At 63.3% G+C, this 16,617-nt stretch overlaps 1 protein-coding gene across 5 annotated transcripts in view; it reads left to right on the forward strand.

The window, feature by feature from the left end:
* The first annotated feature begins 722 nt into the window (after positions 1–722).
* Positions 723–16,617, forward strand: part of ZNF638 (zinc finger protein 638) — a 48,336-nt gene continuing 32,441 nt past the window's right edge. The window contains exons 1-2 of one of the 5 annotated variants that reach the window (XM_064653641.1): positions 878–1,007; positions 14,630–16,232. In XM_064653641.1, the coding sequence (XP_064509711.1) occupies positions 14,832–16,232 (1,401 nt within the window). In that variant the 5' untranslated portion in view covers positions 878–1,007; positions 14,630–14,831. Of the gene's footprint in view, positions 1,008–6,817; positions 7,133–12,014; positions 16,233–16,617 lie in introns of those variants that run through there. The other 4 variants (XM_064653643.1, XM_064653645.1, XM_064653644.1 and 1 more) reach the window with 4 other exon arrangements.

A 16,617-nucleotide genomic window follows, 5' to 3' on the forward strand; every position in this document is an offset into this window, starting at 1 on the left:
ACGCGATGTAAATAACCACGGGGCCCCGCCCCCGCGCCGCGGGCGGTGATTGGCGGGAGCGGCGACCAATGGGGAGAGGCGACACAAGCCGCGCGCACCGCCCCTCGGGAGCGATGTCAGAGCGGCGCTGATTGGCCGGTTGATGTAAACACAGGGAGGGGGCGGGGCGGTCACGTGGCCGGCGCGGGGGGGGAGGGGGGGGCACCCAAACCTGGATTTTGGGGGGGGGGGGGGGGTTGGGGAGGAGAAGGGACCTGGCCCTGCACCCCCAGAACCGGGGGGGCACCCTGGAGGCCCGGCTGGCACCCCCAGTTTGGGGGCACCGGGGGGGGGCACCGAGCCCCGCACCCCCACTTTTGGGGTCATCTCGGGGGCGGGGGGGCACCCGGCCCTGCACCCCCATAGCGGAGCACTGGGGGGGCCTCGGAGCCGCCCCCCAGGACTGGGGACACCCGGGAGGGCCCATCCTGCGCCCCCAGTTTCGGGGGCACCTCGGGGGGGGGGCTCCCAGCTCTGCACCCCCCTATTGGGGGCACCGGGGGGGCACCTGGCCCTGCAGCCCCAGAACGGGGGGATCCCCGGGTGCCATCCCCGCACCCCCAGTGTTCGGGACACCCGGGGTGGGGGGGCCACCCATCCCTGCCCCCCCGAGCGGGGGCACCCCCGGGGGGAGGACTCAGAGCTGCACCCCAGGGTCGGGGGCACCTCGAGGGGTGACTCAGCCCTGCACTCCCAGAATGAGGGGATCCCCGGGGGGTCCCATCCCCGCATCCTCGTGCTCGGGGCCCCCCCAGCGCCGCCCCCGGGCCCCCCCCGCGCCCCCCCCGCGGCGGCGGTGCCGGTGCCGTCCCGGGACAGGCGCCAGCCCCGAGCGGGGCCGCGCCGGGAGCGCCCGCGCCGCGACCCCCGCGATGCCTTCGGGCGGCGGCGGCTCCGCGACCCCCCGAGCGCGGGGCCCCCGGAACCCCCCGGGCCCCCGCCCGCTGCCCCCCCGACCCGCTCGGACGGTGAGTGCCCGGCCCGGGGTCCCCGCAGCCCCCCCGGGGTCCCCGCAGCCCCCCCGGGACCCCGCACGGTGGGTTGGGGGGGATCTGAGCCTTTGCCGGCCCCGGGTGCCGCCCCCCGACCCGGCTCTGGGGGCTCTCAGCCCCTCCCCCCGGTGTGGGGGTACCGGGGTACTGCGGGGGGGTCCCGCCTGCCCCGGGGGGGCTCTGGCAGGAGGGGGCCCGCGGGAGGGGGGGCACCCCCTTGGGACCCCCAAGGCAGAAAGGGGGGAGCCAAAATCTCCCCCTCACCCCTCGGCGTGACCCCAAACCCCTTCCCCGCTCCGGGCTGGGATTTTGGGGGGTGGGGGGCAGCAGCCTGGGGGGGTCCCCGTGCCCTGGGGGGTCCGCGGAGGCTCCATGGGCGGTTTGGGGGTCACCCGGGGGTGCTGCGGGGTCAGGGACCCCCCGAGCCTGCGGGTTTGACCCCCTCAGTGTGGGGGTCCCGCCGTGCCCGGCCCCCCGGGTTGGGGGGGGTCCCCCCCGTGTCCCTGCCCAGGTGCCCCTGGGCATGTCCGGCTTTTCCCGATGGATGGGGGGATTCCCGATGGAGCAAAACGCGCCCGGCGGGGCCGGGGGCGAGGGCGGGGGGGCCGGACCGAGGGCAGAGCCCCCCCTGTCCCCCAGCCCAGCATCTGCTGGTGGCACCGTCGCCAGGGCCCCCCGAGGGAGCTATTTCCATGCCGTGCCCTCATCCCTCGGGAACCTGCCCCCGCCGGTTCCCAAACAAGGGGCTGGGGTTGGGGGCTCCGGCAGCACGAGGTGTCCCGGGAGGCCAGCGGGGCGTCCCCGGGGCCGTGACGGGAGCAGGTGGCTCCGCGGGGGTGACAATCCCCTCCCCGGGTCCCTTGTGCCCCCCTGGCACCTCGGGGACAAATGAGCTGCCGGGCGGCTCCTTGTATGGCCGGGACAGGGGGCACCAGACGGGACGGGCACAGCCCGGGGGAAGGGGCTGAGCCCGGGAAGTGTCGGGATGACCCCCGGCTGCCGGGGGGTCTGGGGGTGCCGGGGGCCTGGGGGTGCCGGGGGCCTGGGGGTGCCGCCGGCACGGGGGGCTCGGCAGTGCCGGGGATGGCCCTGGAGGGGCGGCCCGGGGTGTCCCCGGGGCTGGGGGCGTTTGTCCTCGTGGCGGGGCCCTCCCGCGGCTCTCGGGTGCTTTGGGGGTACGAGAGGCCCCGGGCACGGCCAGGGCTGTGCCCCAAATCCATCCCAAATCCGGGGGGGACGGGGCTGCGACGGGCCGGGGCAGCCCCGCAAGGTCACCCGGTCAGTCCGGGAATGTCCCCGACACCCGGGCCCGGCCCCAGCGCCACCGGGAATGTCACACAAGCACCGGGAATGTGAGACACAGACCGGGAATGTCACACGCGGGCTCGCTTGGCACCGCGTGTGCTCCCGGCCACGGGGACACAGGGACACGGGGCTGGGTGTCCCCTGCTCTGTCCCCAACAGGGACACGGGGCTGGGTGTCCCCTGCTCTGTCCCCAACAGGGACACGGGGCTGGGTGTCCCCTGCTCTGTCCCCAACAGGGACACGGGGCTCCCAGTACCACAGCTCCCAGTCCTCCCAGTACCACAGCTCCCAGTTCTCCCAGTACCACAGCTCCCAGTCCTCCCAGTGCCTCAGCTGGGGCTCCATCCCTGCTCCCAGCACAGCCGGGGGCTGTGGGGGGCGGCTCTTGGGGTCTGGGGGGGCTCCTGGGGCCCGGGGGGGCCGTCGGGGTCTGTCCCCGCCCCGGCGCCGCTGTCACGCAGCCCCAGCCCCGCGGGACCCCCGGGCTGGTGGCCCCATCTGGAGCCGGGGGCTGTCCCACTCTGTGACAGCGGGGAGAGCAGAGACCCCCGGGGCCGCCCCAGGGTCACCTCAGGCTGATGAGTTAATGAGTTAATGAGTTAATTGGGGACAGCAGCTGCCAAGGGCCCCCCGGAGCATCCAGTGCCACCATTAACCCAGGGCCACCACATGTCCCCAGGTGCCACATCCACGGGGCTGTTAAATCCCCCCAAGGATGGGGACTCCCCCCTCCCTGGGCAGCTGTGCCAGGGCTGCACAGCCCTTTCCAGGGGGAATTTCCCTGATATCCAACCTGAGCCTCCCCTGGTGCAACTTGAGGCCATTTCCTCTGATCCTGTCACTTGTTTTTTGGGAGCAGAGCCCGAATCCCCCCCGGCTCCCCCCTCCTGTCAGGGGGTTGCAGAGCCAGAAGGTCCCCCCTGAGCCTCCTTTTCTCCAGGCTGAGCCCCCCCAGCTCCCTCAGCTGCTCCTGCTGCTCCAGCCCCTTCCCAGCTCCTGCCCTGGACTCTCCAGCCCTTCGGTGTCGGTTCCCTCCTCCACTCCTGCCCCTCCGAGCCACCCTCCTATTCCGGCAGCCCCGGGGCTCCTCCCTGGGCTCAGCCCCTCGTGGAGCCCATCCCATCTCCCCAGGCCTCGCCCCCTTCCCCACTGCCTGATCGGAGCTTTAAACGTCCCTCCCGAGATTTTTGGGAGCTTTAAACGTCCCTCCCGAGGTTTCTGGGAGCTCAGCATCCCGAGGGCAGCAGGAGACGGGGGAGGGCAGAGCTGGGGCTGCCCCGTGGGGAGCGCAGGGACTGCAGAGGGGCTGCAGGAGGGACATGTCCCGTGTCCCCTGATCCCCCTGGGACGTGGATCCAACGGCTCCAGGGAGCACAGGCCCAGGGAACATGGATCCAACGGCTCCAGGGAGCACAGGCTCCTCTCCTGGGAAACCCGGAATGTGGATGAGGAGGAAATGGTGGGATCGGGGCAGGTGTCATCCCACACTCAGCTCAAGGAATCAGGGGGGATCCAGAGCTCCTGCACCACCCCCAGCTGTCCCGGGGGTGCCCCAGGGATGCTCCTGCACCCCCCCCCCCAGCTGTCCCGGGGGTGCCCCAGGGATGCTCCTGCCATTCCAGGTGCTGGGATGGCCGGAGCACACCTGGGGGACTTGTGGTGGCAAAGCTCCCAAATTCATGGAGCTGTGACACAACCTCTGTCTGGGCTCTGCTCCCACCCCTCCACCCCCAGCCCGGGCTCCCACCCCTTTTTTGGGATAGGACACACCTTTCCTACAGGTGTAATCCCAAATCCCTCGCCCAGGACGTTTCAGGAGCTGCCCAAGTCCTTCACTGGTGATGCATCAGCCCCATCCTGACTCCAGAACCCACATCCAGCCCCATCCCAGCTCCAGGATTCACATCCAGCCCCATCCCGACTCCAGAACCCACATCCAGCCCCATCCTGACTCCAGAACCCACATCCAGCCCCATCCCGACTCCAGAACCCACATCCAGCCCCATCCCGACTCCAGGACTCACATCCAGCCCCATCCCAGCTCCAGGACTCACATCCAGCCCCATCCCGACTCCAGGACTCACATCCAGCCCCATCCCAGCTCCAGGATTCACATCCAGCCCCATCCTGACTCCAGAACCCACATCCAGCCCCATCCCAGCTCCAGAACCCACATCCAGCCCCATCCCGACTCCAGAACCCACATCCAGCCCCATCCCGACTCCAGGACTCACATCCCGCTCCTCAGCTTTGACTGTCTTGGCCTGGGGGTTTGGGAATCACCTGGAAGTGGATCCCAGATCCCCAAAATCCCCCCTTCTCACTTTCTGGCTGCACCCCAAGAGTCTCCTCCCACCTGCCCCGAATCCCTGTGGGATCCAGCGGGATTTGGGGGCAGCCCCAGGGCTGGAGCAGAGCTGAGCCCTCGGGGGTCTCCTGGAGCTGTTCTGGCAGCAGCTTTGGGATTTGCTCTCCTGTCCAGCTCTTTTGGGACCTTGCTTTGACCCAGCACATCCCAGCACCCAAACGGGTCCTGAGGGGGCCCAACCCCATCCCGGCATCCCTGGGATCCTGTGGGACACCAGGACACCTGGAACAGCTCAGGGATCCTGTGGGACACCAGGACACCTGGAACAGCTCAGGGATCCTGTGGGACACCAGGACACCTGGAACAGCTCAGGTTGCACAGGCAGCCCCAATACTGGCGTTCCCAAGGGGCTCAGAGCTCCAACGGTCCCATTTCCCAGAGCCTCCCCCAAAGGCTGCTCCCAAAAGTGGCGAAACAGCCACAATTCCTGGAATTTGGTGAGAATTGGATTCTGAAGTGTAGGGAACACGGGTTCCTGCTCCAGAAGGATCCTTCCTGCCCCTCACTGGGCGTGGGGGGAGCGAGGAATGTCTGATGTTTGTAGGAATTAATGTGGAAGTTTTAAAGGTGTTTGGCGCCTGCTTTGGGGATTTTCAGGAATTAACGTGGAAGTTTTAGAGGTGTTTTCTGTCTCCTTGGAGCCTGTGACTCCCAAGGTGCTCTGTGGGACAGAGCATGAGGGAATCTGGAGGGACAGGAGCTCCTGAGGGGGCAGAGGGGTTTGGTCCAGGTCACGTGCAGCCCCACAGGCTGTGGAAAGGCTGGATTTGGGAACCCTGACTCAGTGTATCCCCAGGAGAACAACTCCTTGGAGGTACCAGGTGCTCCTGCTGCTGCTCCAGAGCAAATCCCAGCCTGGTTTGGGTGGGGAGGGACCTTGAATCCCCCCCAGTGCCACAGGCAGGGACACCTTCCACTATCCCAGGCTGCTCCCAGCCCCGTCCAGCGTGGCCTGGGACGCTCCCAGGGATGGGCAGGTCCATCCCAAGCACCTCACCAGTCCCGGGCTGGTTTTCCCTGGAAAAACTGGGGCTCCCCCTGTGTCTCCCCGAGCCCAGGACACCCCGAGGGGGATCCACGTGTGGGTGAGGCTGGAGAAGCACCAGGTGGGAACCTCCTGAGAGGAACGTTCCAGAAGCTGCCGGTGGTGCCGAGGGGGGCTCAGGGGATGGGAAGGAGCTGGGTCCCTCCTGCCCCTGGTTCCCAGGCAGTGCCCCTGCTGTGCCAGCCGTGGGATCCGCTCCCTGGAGAGCAGCAGGCAGCAATGACACTGGAGACGGGCACAGATCCTTTATTTCAGAGCTGGAACCCCACAGATCAAACCCCGGCTACCAAACCTTCCACGATTCATCCATGTCAGTGAGCAAAGGAACAAGTGTTCATTGGCCACAGGTTACACAGTTCTCTCATTAATTAGTGTTCCATCTTCTGTCAGTTAACGACCCTCTCGCTCCCCGTGGTAATTAGTGCCGGGCTCGGTCTTCCCTTCTTTTGGGTTTGTGGGTTTTTGGTTGGGGGTCAGGATCTGCCCCTGCCAGAATTACCTTCTTTACCCGTTTGGAGCTGATTTCAGCACAACTGTTGAGTTCTTTAATTAATTTCTTCCCGATCTTGGGAGTTCTGCCAGATGTCCCATAAACCAAATTCTTTGCATCCGTGAGCATCCTTTTTTCCCCCAAGCCTTGTTAACCTCCCCCGAGATCCAAGATCACCAAGCCCTAAACTTTAACAAGTAATTTGTATTTTTAACACCTGGACATCCCTTAGAGCTTGTTGGCTGCTCTGTGATTCACGGATTAAATCTCCCTTCTTGTTCATTAGGCTTGACAGTTACAAAGACCATCTTTTCTTAGGAAGACTTTTACGCGTTCCACCTTTTGCAACCATCAGGCAGGACCCCGTTTCGTAACCCCCGGTCTCGTTCCCCGTAACCGTCGGGGCAAATTGTTCTCATTTTTGACTCTTGAGATGTCGCCATCGGGACCGCGAGCAGCAGGATGAGCAACTGAGGAGATAAAAAGGCAGAGGGCTTTAGGAATTACCGCAGCGGGACCACGAAAGAGCGAAAATGGGCAATAAAATCGCTCTAACGCAGCATCACCTCCTGCGGCCGCGACTGTCGCTCTAATGGGCCGCTCCCGCCCGCGCCGCTTATATAGGGCGGGCCGGCTCCCAGCGTGCCCCGCGGCGGGGGTAGCCCCGCCCCTCCGCGCACGACGCGCACGCGCAGTCCCTCCCGCTGAAGCCAGGGGGGCGGGGCGCGCCCCCTCCGCGCCGCGCGCAGCCGCAGTGCGCGGAGCGCGCCGTGTCCCTCCGCGCGCCGCCCCCGGCGCCGCTCCCGGCGCCTTTAACGCCCTTCCCGCCGCTCTTTCCCGGTTTCCCGGCGGCGGGGGACGCGGAGCGAGCCGCGGCTGCGCCCGGGACGAGGTAGGAGGCGGGCGCCGGCTGCCCCCCCCACCCCCCGGCGCGGCGGGGCCGGAGGGGGACGCGCGTAATGGCGGCCGGGGCGGGGGGGGGGGCGAGGGGCCCTCACGGGGGACCCCGGGCAGGGGGGGTTTATCCTTCGTCTTTTATCCTCTATCCGTCAACTTTCATCCCTCATCCCTCAGCCTTTATCGTCATCCCTTATCCTTTGCGTCCATCCCTTATCTCCATCCCTGAGGGATGATCCCCCGGCAGGCGGATAAACCCTCCCTGTGCCCCGCCGGGGACCCGCCGCGGGCTTCGGCCTCGCTTTTTTTACCTTAAAATCTCGGATTCGCGCGTTTTTAAGGCTCCCCTGTCCCTCGTTTCCCCCCCCGTCCCCGGGTGTTCCCCGCACCCCCCGAGCATCGCTCAGACCCCGGCCCAGCCCAGCCCGGGCCTCCCGGGCCCTGAATTCTCCGGTTGTTCTCAGACAAAACTCTCCGGTTGTTTCCCAACAAAGCGGTCTGGCCGCTGGGGATTGTTGTTCGGGTTGAACTCGGGTCGGGTTTTGCCCCCCGAGTTTTGCCTCGCGCTCCTGCTTTGGGGTTAAAATCGGGGCTTTTGGCCCTTTTGCGCTTTGGGACGGTGACGGTTGGGTGTTACAACCATAAACAACCACAAACAACCAAAAATAATCGAAAGAGGAATTGAATTCTTTACCCCCCCAGGCCGGGTGTTGCGTCTCTGTCTCGTCACGTGCCTTGCAGGAACCTCCTCGATTGGGGGATTTAACCTTTTTCTATTTTTTATTATTTTCACCCCAATTTAAACTCGTGCTCCTTCACTGCTTTTGCCGTTATTACTAATTTAAGGCAGAAATGTAATATGGCTTGTTGTTTGTTTGTTTGTTTGTTTTTTCTGAGTTGTCTTTTTATAGGACTCCTTCTCACCCGATTAAACTCTGTTGTGGTTGTTTTATGAACCCCCCCGAGCCCCCAGAAGCCCCGGCCCAGCCGTCCCTCCCGCTCCCCAGCCCCCAGCTGCTGTTTAAATGTTGTTATTTGGGGTTTTGCTGCTCTCCCCGGTGGGGAGGGTGGGCCTGACGTGAGCTCATTCTTTTCCCTGGGAGCAGCCGCTCTCCGAGGACCGGGAGGATCCCGAGTTTCGTTTCTTTTCCCTGATTTATGATGATTACAATGTGCCCAAAGGATCCCGAGTTTCGTTTCTTTTCCCCGATTTGTGATAATCACAATGTGCCCAAAGGATCCCGAGTTTCGTTTCTTTTCCCTGATTTGTGATAATCACAATGTGCCCAAAGGATCCTGAGTTTCGTTTCTTTTCCCTGATTTGTGGTGATTACAATGTGCCCAAAGGATCCCGAGTTTCGTTTCTTTTCCCTGATTTATGATAATCACAATGTGCCCAAAGGATCCCGAGTTTCGTTTCTTTTCCCTGATTTGTGATAATCACAATGTGCCCAAAGGGTCCCGAGTTTCGTTTCTTTTCCCTGATTTATGATAATCACAATGTGCCCAGAGGGTCCCTCTGGCTCCAGGGTGTGGGGCAGAAGGGATGAGCCCGGCCTCCTCTTCCCCAAATTCTGATGGAACCGAGGATGTTTATCCAAGGGCGGGGTTCCCAGTGCTGACAAAACCTGCTGGATTCCTCCTCTTCCCTCCTTTCCTTCCCCAAATTCCTCGGACTCGGGTTTTGGGGCTGAGCTCAGCTGCCAGACAGGGAGCTCGGCCGGGTCTGAGCAACAACACAGGGACCTTTGTTTTCCTTTTGCCCTCCACGTTTGAAGGTAAATAAAACGTTTTCCTGTTTCTTTGCCACCGAGTTAAATACCCTGCATGGAATTTGGCCTTTTCTCAGGGAGTTTTAGGCAGAAATATTGGTGTTTGCTGTGTCTGTGAGGCTTTTGTGTACACGCAGAGCTGGTGCTTGTGTATAAACACGTTTATGAAACAGGGCAGGGTTTGTGCTGCTCAGAAGTCTGACGTGGAAAGGGAAATTTGAAGCTGTCCGGTGGATTCCTGGTGCCAAAGTGCCCCTTTCTGTGCCCTGGCCCAGGAATTCCTCGCTGGAAGGCTCGTGCAGGTGGTGCTTTGTGTGTTTGTTCTGAACCTGCTGCTGGGCAGGCTGGGCTGGAGCAGTTTTGGGGGTCGTTCAGTGGCTCCCGTGGCTGATGGTGCTGTTCCAGCGGCCCTGGCTCTGGCAGGGATGGAGTTCCCTCTTCCTGGGAGCTGTGCTTGGCATCTGGGGCTGAACCAGGCGGGTCTGGGCTGAGCTGAGCTTGGCCAAGGTCAGGCTTTCCCTGCAGCCTGGGCTGGAAGGGCAGGGCTGCAGCCTGGAGGGGCTGGAGGGATGTTCCACACCTGGCTGGAGGGATGTTCCACACCTGGCTGGAGGGATGTTCCACACCTGGCTGGAGGGATGTTCCACACCTGGCTGGAGGGATGTTCCACACCTGCAGTGTCCTGCTCCACGGTGAAACCGGGGCAGAGGAGGGAGGACAGGGGCAGTTTGGCTCCCATGTGCTGTCCTGTGCAGTGGCAGGGGAGGAACAAGGGCCTTGGCTTGGCCTTTGCCTCCTTCCCCTGGCACATTGTCTTTATCTTCTCCCAGGAGTTTTCTTCCCTAAGTGCTTCCTTTCCCTTCCCCTGCTTTTTTGGGGCCCAACAACCCCTGGTCCATTCTGGGGTCGGTGTCCAGCTGCCTGTTGCCGGGCTCTGCCTCTTGCTGGGCTCTGCCTGTAGCTGGGCTCTGCCTGTTGCTGGGCTCTGCCTGTTGCTGGGCTCTGCCTGTTGCTGGGCTCTGGAATTCCAGCTCAGCTTTGCTGTTGGCTTTGCCCTGGGAAGCCCAGGATCCCGGGAGCGTGTGGAGCCCGGGCTGGGCTGTGGCCTGTGTTCCTGCCATCCAGGTGCTCCAGCACCACTCCCTGGGGACACAGCCCTCCTGCCTCTCTGCTCCTGCTCCAGGACAGGTCCTGCCCTGCTGCAGACCCCCCTCTGTGTCCTGGTGTGTCCAGAGCATTCCCGGTGCTGGGAGCCGGGAGCCTGGGCTTGGGCTTGGCCCTTGGAATTCAGATCCCAGCTCAGATCCTGCAGGATCTGGAGATGGCAGCAGGAACGTGCCCGGAGGCAGCTCCTGGGTGGCCCAGGTGTGGGAGGATTTGGGAGCAGCTTTCCCCTCTGTTATCCTGGGAATCTTTGCCTGAGCGGGCAGGGGATGCTGCTGGAATGACGGAGCACCCGGAGGAGGGGCTGCCCTGGCTCTGCCAAAATCAGGGAGGGCCAGGCTGGATCTGGACCTGGGCTGGGCTCACCTGGGCTGAGCTCACCTGGGCTGGGCTCACCTGGGCTGGGCTCACCTGGGCTGAGCTCAGCACCCTCAGAGGAGCTGGAGCGACCCTGGATCGAGGGATACCATGGATGGACAGTGGATAAAGCAGAGCGAGGCACACCCTGCTGAAGGTGGGTGCCCCTGCAGGGTCTGTGTCTGTGCTGGCAGGGGCAGCACCCTGGGTGCCACCTGAGGAAGCTCCCGAGGGACAGTCCCAGGGCTCCGGGTGGTGCCAGCATGGAACACCCCCGTGGGCAGTGCCCGGGATGGTGGGGCCGTCCCGGAGGGTGGATCCCTGCTCCAGGTGCAGGAGGATGGCTGGGAATGCCTTGCCCCTTCCTGAGCCTGATGGAGGCACGTCCAGGCTGCCGTGGCCCGAGCTGGATGAGGAATGATCCAACCAGGAGTCCCCCTGAGGGCCCACAGGCTCTGCCAGGGGCTGGGGCAGCTGGAGCCCCTCAGCTCCCACCAGACACCATCACTGTGCTGGGAACAGCAAGGAAGAGGAGAATCCAGGTCCCTGCAGAGGCTGGTTTGGCTGTCAGAGGAACCCCGAGGAACCTGCAGAAGGGATCTGGTTGTTGGGCTGTGGCGAGGGGAGGTGCCCTGGCCCCATCCCTGGGGATATGGGCAGTCCTGGAGCAGCTCATGGGACAGGCACAGCAGCTCCCCCAGCCTGGGGGGTGCAGGGCCATCTTTATTTATCTGCTCTGCAGTTAGCACAGAGCCAGAAAATTCCGTGCTATTTATAGGGACAAATCAGAAAATTCTCCTTCCAGTGGCTCACCGGACTTTCCCTTCTGATAAACCTTCCAGGGGACTCCAGAAATCCACCTCCCCCTGTCCTGAGGTGCCAGAGCCAGGCTGGCACTGCCCCGGGGGGATGTTGGGGTTGGTGTTTGGTGCTCACAGTGACCATGGACACGGCTCCAGGGGGTCGGGATCCTTCCTTCTGCCCTGCAGCACGCAGAGCTTGGACTCCACGAGGCCCTGGGGGGACAGGGACAGGGACAGGAGTGGGTGAGGGGGCTGCTGGGCTGGGTGTGAGCAGCCCCTCTGCTCCAACCCAGCTGGCACTGGGAGGAACTGGGACACCTCGGCAGTGCCAGGGTGCTCTCATCCCTCCCTCCATCCACACCAGCTCCCTGCTCTTCCCCTAAGGATTCCTCCCAGGCCAGGCTGGACGGGGCTCACAGCACCCTGCTCTGGTGGGAGGTGTCCCTGGTGGGATGGGTGTGCTCTGAGGTCTCTCCCACCCCAGACCACCCCATGGCACTGCAGCCCCAGCTCGGGGCTCAGTCCCTGCTCTGGGAATGCCAGGGGTGTCCCTGGTGGGATGGGTGGGCCCTGAGGTCTCTCCCACCCAGACCATCCCATGGCACTGCAGCCCCAGCTCAGAGCTCAGTCCCTGCTCTGGGAATGCCAGGGGTGTCCCTGGGTGGGATGGGTGTGCTCTGAGCTCTCTCCCACCCAGACCATCCCATGGCTGCGCTGGCACTGCAGCCCCAGCTCAGAGCTCCGTCCCTGCTCTGGGAATGCCAGGGGTGTCCCTGGTGGGATGGGTGTGCTCTGAGCTCTCTCCCACCCAGACCATCCCATGGCTGCACTGGCACTGCAGCCCCAGCTCGGGGCTCGGTCCCTGCTCTGGGAATGCCGGGGTGTCCCTGTCCCAGCAGTGCCCCGGCTCAGGCCCCCCCCAAACAAAGCTGCTCTGGGAGGAAGGTGAGCCTCCCCCCTGACACCCCTGGCCATTGTTTCCTTGCTCCTGGCATTTCCTTAGGCAGCATTTCCTGCTGTTGTTTCCAGCATTTCCTTGGGAAAGGTCACTCGGGCCCCCAGCTGACAGTGGCTTCCTTGCATGCTGCTGCTGGGCAGTGTGTCCTAGGATCCCTCACTGCTTTGGGTGGGAAGGGACCTTCAATCCCATCCAGTGCCCTGGCCAGGCACACCTGCCATAGCCCAGGTTGCTCCAAGCCCATTCCAGCCTGGATCACCCTCCCTGGCCGGGCTGGGGAGGTGTGAGCTGAGGTGTGTTGGGATGAGCTGTGGCAGTGGTCCCAGATCCTGGGGTGGGATCATCCCTGCTCCCAGCACACAGGTGACCCACTGACCTGCACCACCTGGAGGTGCCTTACTGGTAAAACTTCATCCTGCTGGAATTCTGGTTCGTTCTCTGCTCCGGGAGATTCCCGACCTGTTGGTTGTGTTTAAAACTTGCTCTCCTCAAATATCCGTGGTTGTTCTGGCGATGGGTGGCTTTGATAGTGTTCCCTCTCCAGCTGCTTCCCCCAGGAATGGGCCAGGAGGGATTTTTTTGCCCTCCAGTGCTGAGAGTTCCATAGAAACCCCCAACTGAAAGGCAGGAGATGGCTCGGGGGGTTTGTTCGTGTCTGCTTGGAAACTGTCCTGGGCAAACTTGGCCCCACGTGCAGCTCCCATTGAAGTCCCACTGAACTTGTGGAGGGAGGAGGGATATTGGGCCAGGAGCCCTGGATGAGAGGCTGGAGTTTTGGGATTGCTGTCTGGTGGGAATCTGGTTATTATGACTCCCTGTGTGTAACAGGACTGATGTTTGTCCTTGGCCTGAGCAGTTTGTACTGAGTCCAAGCGAAGTGATTCCTGTACACACAGATAGGAACGAGCTCCAGGGACGGAGCTGGAAAACCCTCCCCAGCGCCCGTGTGGGGGTCACTCACTCCCTGTAGGGTTTGTTCCTCGTGCTCCTCAGGCTTCAGCGCTTCAGTCCTTCCGGGTGACGCCTCGGGAGAGTCGCCCCTGCCTGCCAACAGCTGCTGTGTGGAGTCACCTCCCCGAGCCTGGAAAAGCAGCCCTGGGACGGGGCTGGTGAGACGAGAACCTCGGCGCTGCAGGAACCGGGAGCGTCGGGAGCAGCGGGAGCAGCGGGACCCGGGAACGCTGCCGGGAACACGCCGTGACCCCCGTGTGTCCCTGCAGGAGCCAGAGCAGCACCCGGGCAGTTCTGGGGACCCAGAGCGACCGGGCCGAGGGGGGGCTCTGGGGGTGCCTCTGCCTGTGCTGTTGTGCCGTTTGGGTTCTCCTGGGCTGGGCCGGGGCAGAGGGAACCTTTTAATCCCAGCAGCTGCTCCTGCAGGGCCGTGTTTTGGGCTGGGGGTGAGGATGCTGCTGAGGACACGCTGAGTTTTGGCTGTTGTTGTGCTCGCCCTAAACCGAGGACTCCCGGTGTCCCCTGCTCGGCCAGCGAGGAGCTGCACCAGAACTTTGCCACAATTCTGTTGTTTTACTCTTCTTGTCTCAATCTTCATCCCTGGAAGTGCCCGAAGCCGGGTCGGACGAGGCTTGGAACAGCCTGGTCTGGTGGAAGGTGTCCCTGCCCGTGGCAGGGGCTGGAATCAGATGGTCTTTAAGGTCCCTTCCAAACCACTCTGTGATTCTATTTCCAGAACTCTGGTGTTTAATTTTACTCTCCCTCTATTTGTACCTGCTTTTCCTGCCTTACAGGACTGAACTCTGGGTGGTTTGCCCCAAAATAAGACCCAGTTCCCACAGCCATGGTGCTTTTCTGTGTGTCTGGATGGTTTTTTTGTTTCTGTACGATTTTACAGCTCTCTGTTTCGATTTAAGCTCTTGCTTTTAACATCTGGGAAATGGAAATTTTCTATCCACAGAACCCAAGCGTTGTCACACCCCGTGAATTCTTGCAGGGTGTAGTTGTTACCCATGAGAGTGTCATGGGAGTGTCCTCCTGGAAGCGGCTCCACAGCGACCTGACACCGAGTTGTAACCGCTTTGAGTTCTCCATGTAATGGTGTCACTTCCAGTCCATCCCATCCCTCGTCAGCCTTTGGAGAGGGGCTTCACCCTCTGCCTCATTGCTTATGCAATGACCTGTAACCAACCCCAAACTCTGTTGTCCTGGGGCAGTGAAGTGCCTGGTTTGACCCGGTGCTGTTCCAGGTGTCCTCTCTGGCTGTGTGACCTGTGACGTTGAGCTCACTGGCTGAAGCTCGTTGACTTAATTGCCTGTTCTCTATATTAAGGTTTTACACAAATGAAAGAAAATGTTTTTGTTTGACGGAATTTTGAGGTTTTTAAGTGTCCCGCAGCCCCCGTTTTGTGCCTTGGGTTGCTTTTCTCGCCCGCTGTGCGCAGGTGACCAGACGAACCATCTAATCCTTGTCTTTTAACTTGCAGCTTTGTGTTGTTCTTGGAAAGTTTCGCACCACTTGTGAATTCCCTGAACCTTGGCCTTGCCGGCCCCCTTGTGTCGGGCCCTCCTCCCTTTCAGCTTGCCCAAATTAAGACCCACTTGGCTCTGCAGTCGTGGTCCTCGGTGTCCGGCGGCGGCGCGGCCCCTGCCCACGCTGGGTTCCGCCAGGCATTGCCCACAGACGCAATGTTTAGCCCCAGAGGAACCTTGCCCCCCCGGCCCAGGGGACCCAACCCCTCGGGCAGCAAGCCTCCGGGATCCTTCGGGGCAGGAGGGGCGGCGGGGCCGCAGAGGAAACCGGCGCCGGGAGCCCCCCAGGCAGCGCCCCAGAGACCCCCGGGCCAGGACTCGCTGCAGTGGACGGGCTCCCAGAGGATCAACGTGCGGGTCACGCTGCACAGGGCGGATCCCAGGAAGGTCAAGGAGAAGAACAGCCTGCACCAGGAGCAGAAGGGAGACCCTCGGCCCAACCGCTGGGACAGCGGCCCGTGCCCGGCCGGGACGGCCGCGCCAAAGCCGCCCGCGCCGGTGCCGGTGCTGGAGCAGAACTCGAGCGCCCAGAACCGCTACACACCCGAGAGCGCCTCCAGCATTTTAGCGAGCTTCGGGCTGTCCAACGAGGACCTGGAGGAGCTCAGCCGCTACCCCGACGACCAGCTGACCCCCGAGAACATGCCGCGGATCCTGCGCGAGATCCGCATCCGCAAGATGGGCCAGCCCCTGCCCGGCCTGCGCGCCCCGGCCCGCGGGGACGAGCGGGGGGCCGAGCCGGGCGCGGCCGTCAAGGGCAAGGTCATCGACTACGGGCACGCCAGCAAGTACGGCTACACCGAGGACCCGCTGGAGGTGTGCCCCTACGGCCCCGAGGGGCTCCCGGAGCCGGCCCTGGAGGCCTGCGCGTACAACGCCGAGGGCCCGGGCGCGGACGGCAGGGAGGACGTGCCGCGGGAGCAGAGCGTGCCGGTGCCCGTCCCGCCGCCCGCCGTGCCCTGCAACCCCGTGTTCCCGGCCGACGAGCTGATGAAGCTGCCCGGCTTCCAGGGCGACTCCTCCGGCGCCCCGCCGTTCTTCCCGGCCGAGCCCCCGGCCAAGGTGTCGGGGCTGTGCCCGGCGCCCGCCGCGCCGCCCGTGGTGACGCCCGTGTCGCAGGCGCCCATGCCGCCGGTGCTGCCGCCCATGATGCCGGCCCTGCTGCCCACGCCGCTGGCGCAGCCCCTGCTGCCGCCCGTGATGCCGCCGCTGGTGCAGCCGCCCGTGTCCCAGCACGTCCTGCCGCCCATGACGCCGCCGCCCTTCTCCGCCGGGCTCCTGGCCGCCATCAGCCAGCACGAGCAGAAGCAGCGCGACTCCGGCAGCGGCTCCGGCGCCTCCGGGAGGTCCGGAGGGGGCCACAAAGGCTTCCACTCCGAGGGGCCCATCAAGTCCCCGTTCGGGGTGGTGAAGGCGTCCTGGCTGCCCGTGTTCTCCGACTCCCAGAAGAGCAAGCGCCTGCCCACCCCGTCCATGATGAACGACTACTATGCGACGTCGCCGCGAATATTCCCACATTTGTGTTCTCTGTGTAACCTTGAATGCACTCAGATGAAGGTGAGTGTCTTTCCCAGATTATCCCCTAAGCGTGTGCCTGCCGCCCCGTTCCGGGGGCAGGCTGTTTTCCCGGGAGCTCTCTGGATTGGGGTGCCGGCCGCCGATGTGCTGGAAGTGGCTGTAATGCCGTGTTCCTTCCCCAGTTGCACTTCACACCTGTTTGACACGTTGAGTTTTAATTCTGTTTAATACCACAAGTGGTTTCTGCCCTTGCAGCGGGTTTCAAACAACGACACAAACCCTTGGCAGTGGAGGGAAACGTTAACGTCACCAGGGGACTGAAATCGTGTCGCAGGGTGGGGGGACGTTCATGTGTTCACCCTCCCTGCCCCAAACTCTGCCTTCAGACAAACCAGCCCATTTAGAACCCGAAATCTCATCTTCC

The sequence above is a fragment of the Pseudopipra pipra genome, chromosome 4 (assembly GCF_036250125.1).
Source record: "Pseudopipra pipra isolate bDixPip1 chromosome 4, bDixPip1.hap1, whole genome shotgun sequence".
Lineage (NCBI taxonomy): Eukaryota > Metazoa > Chordata > Aves > Passeriformes > Pipridae > Pseudopipra > Pseudopipra pipra.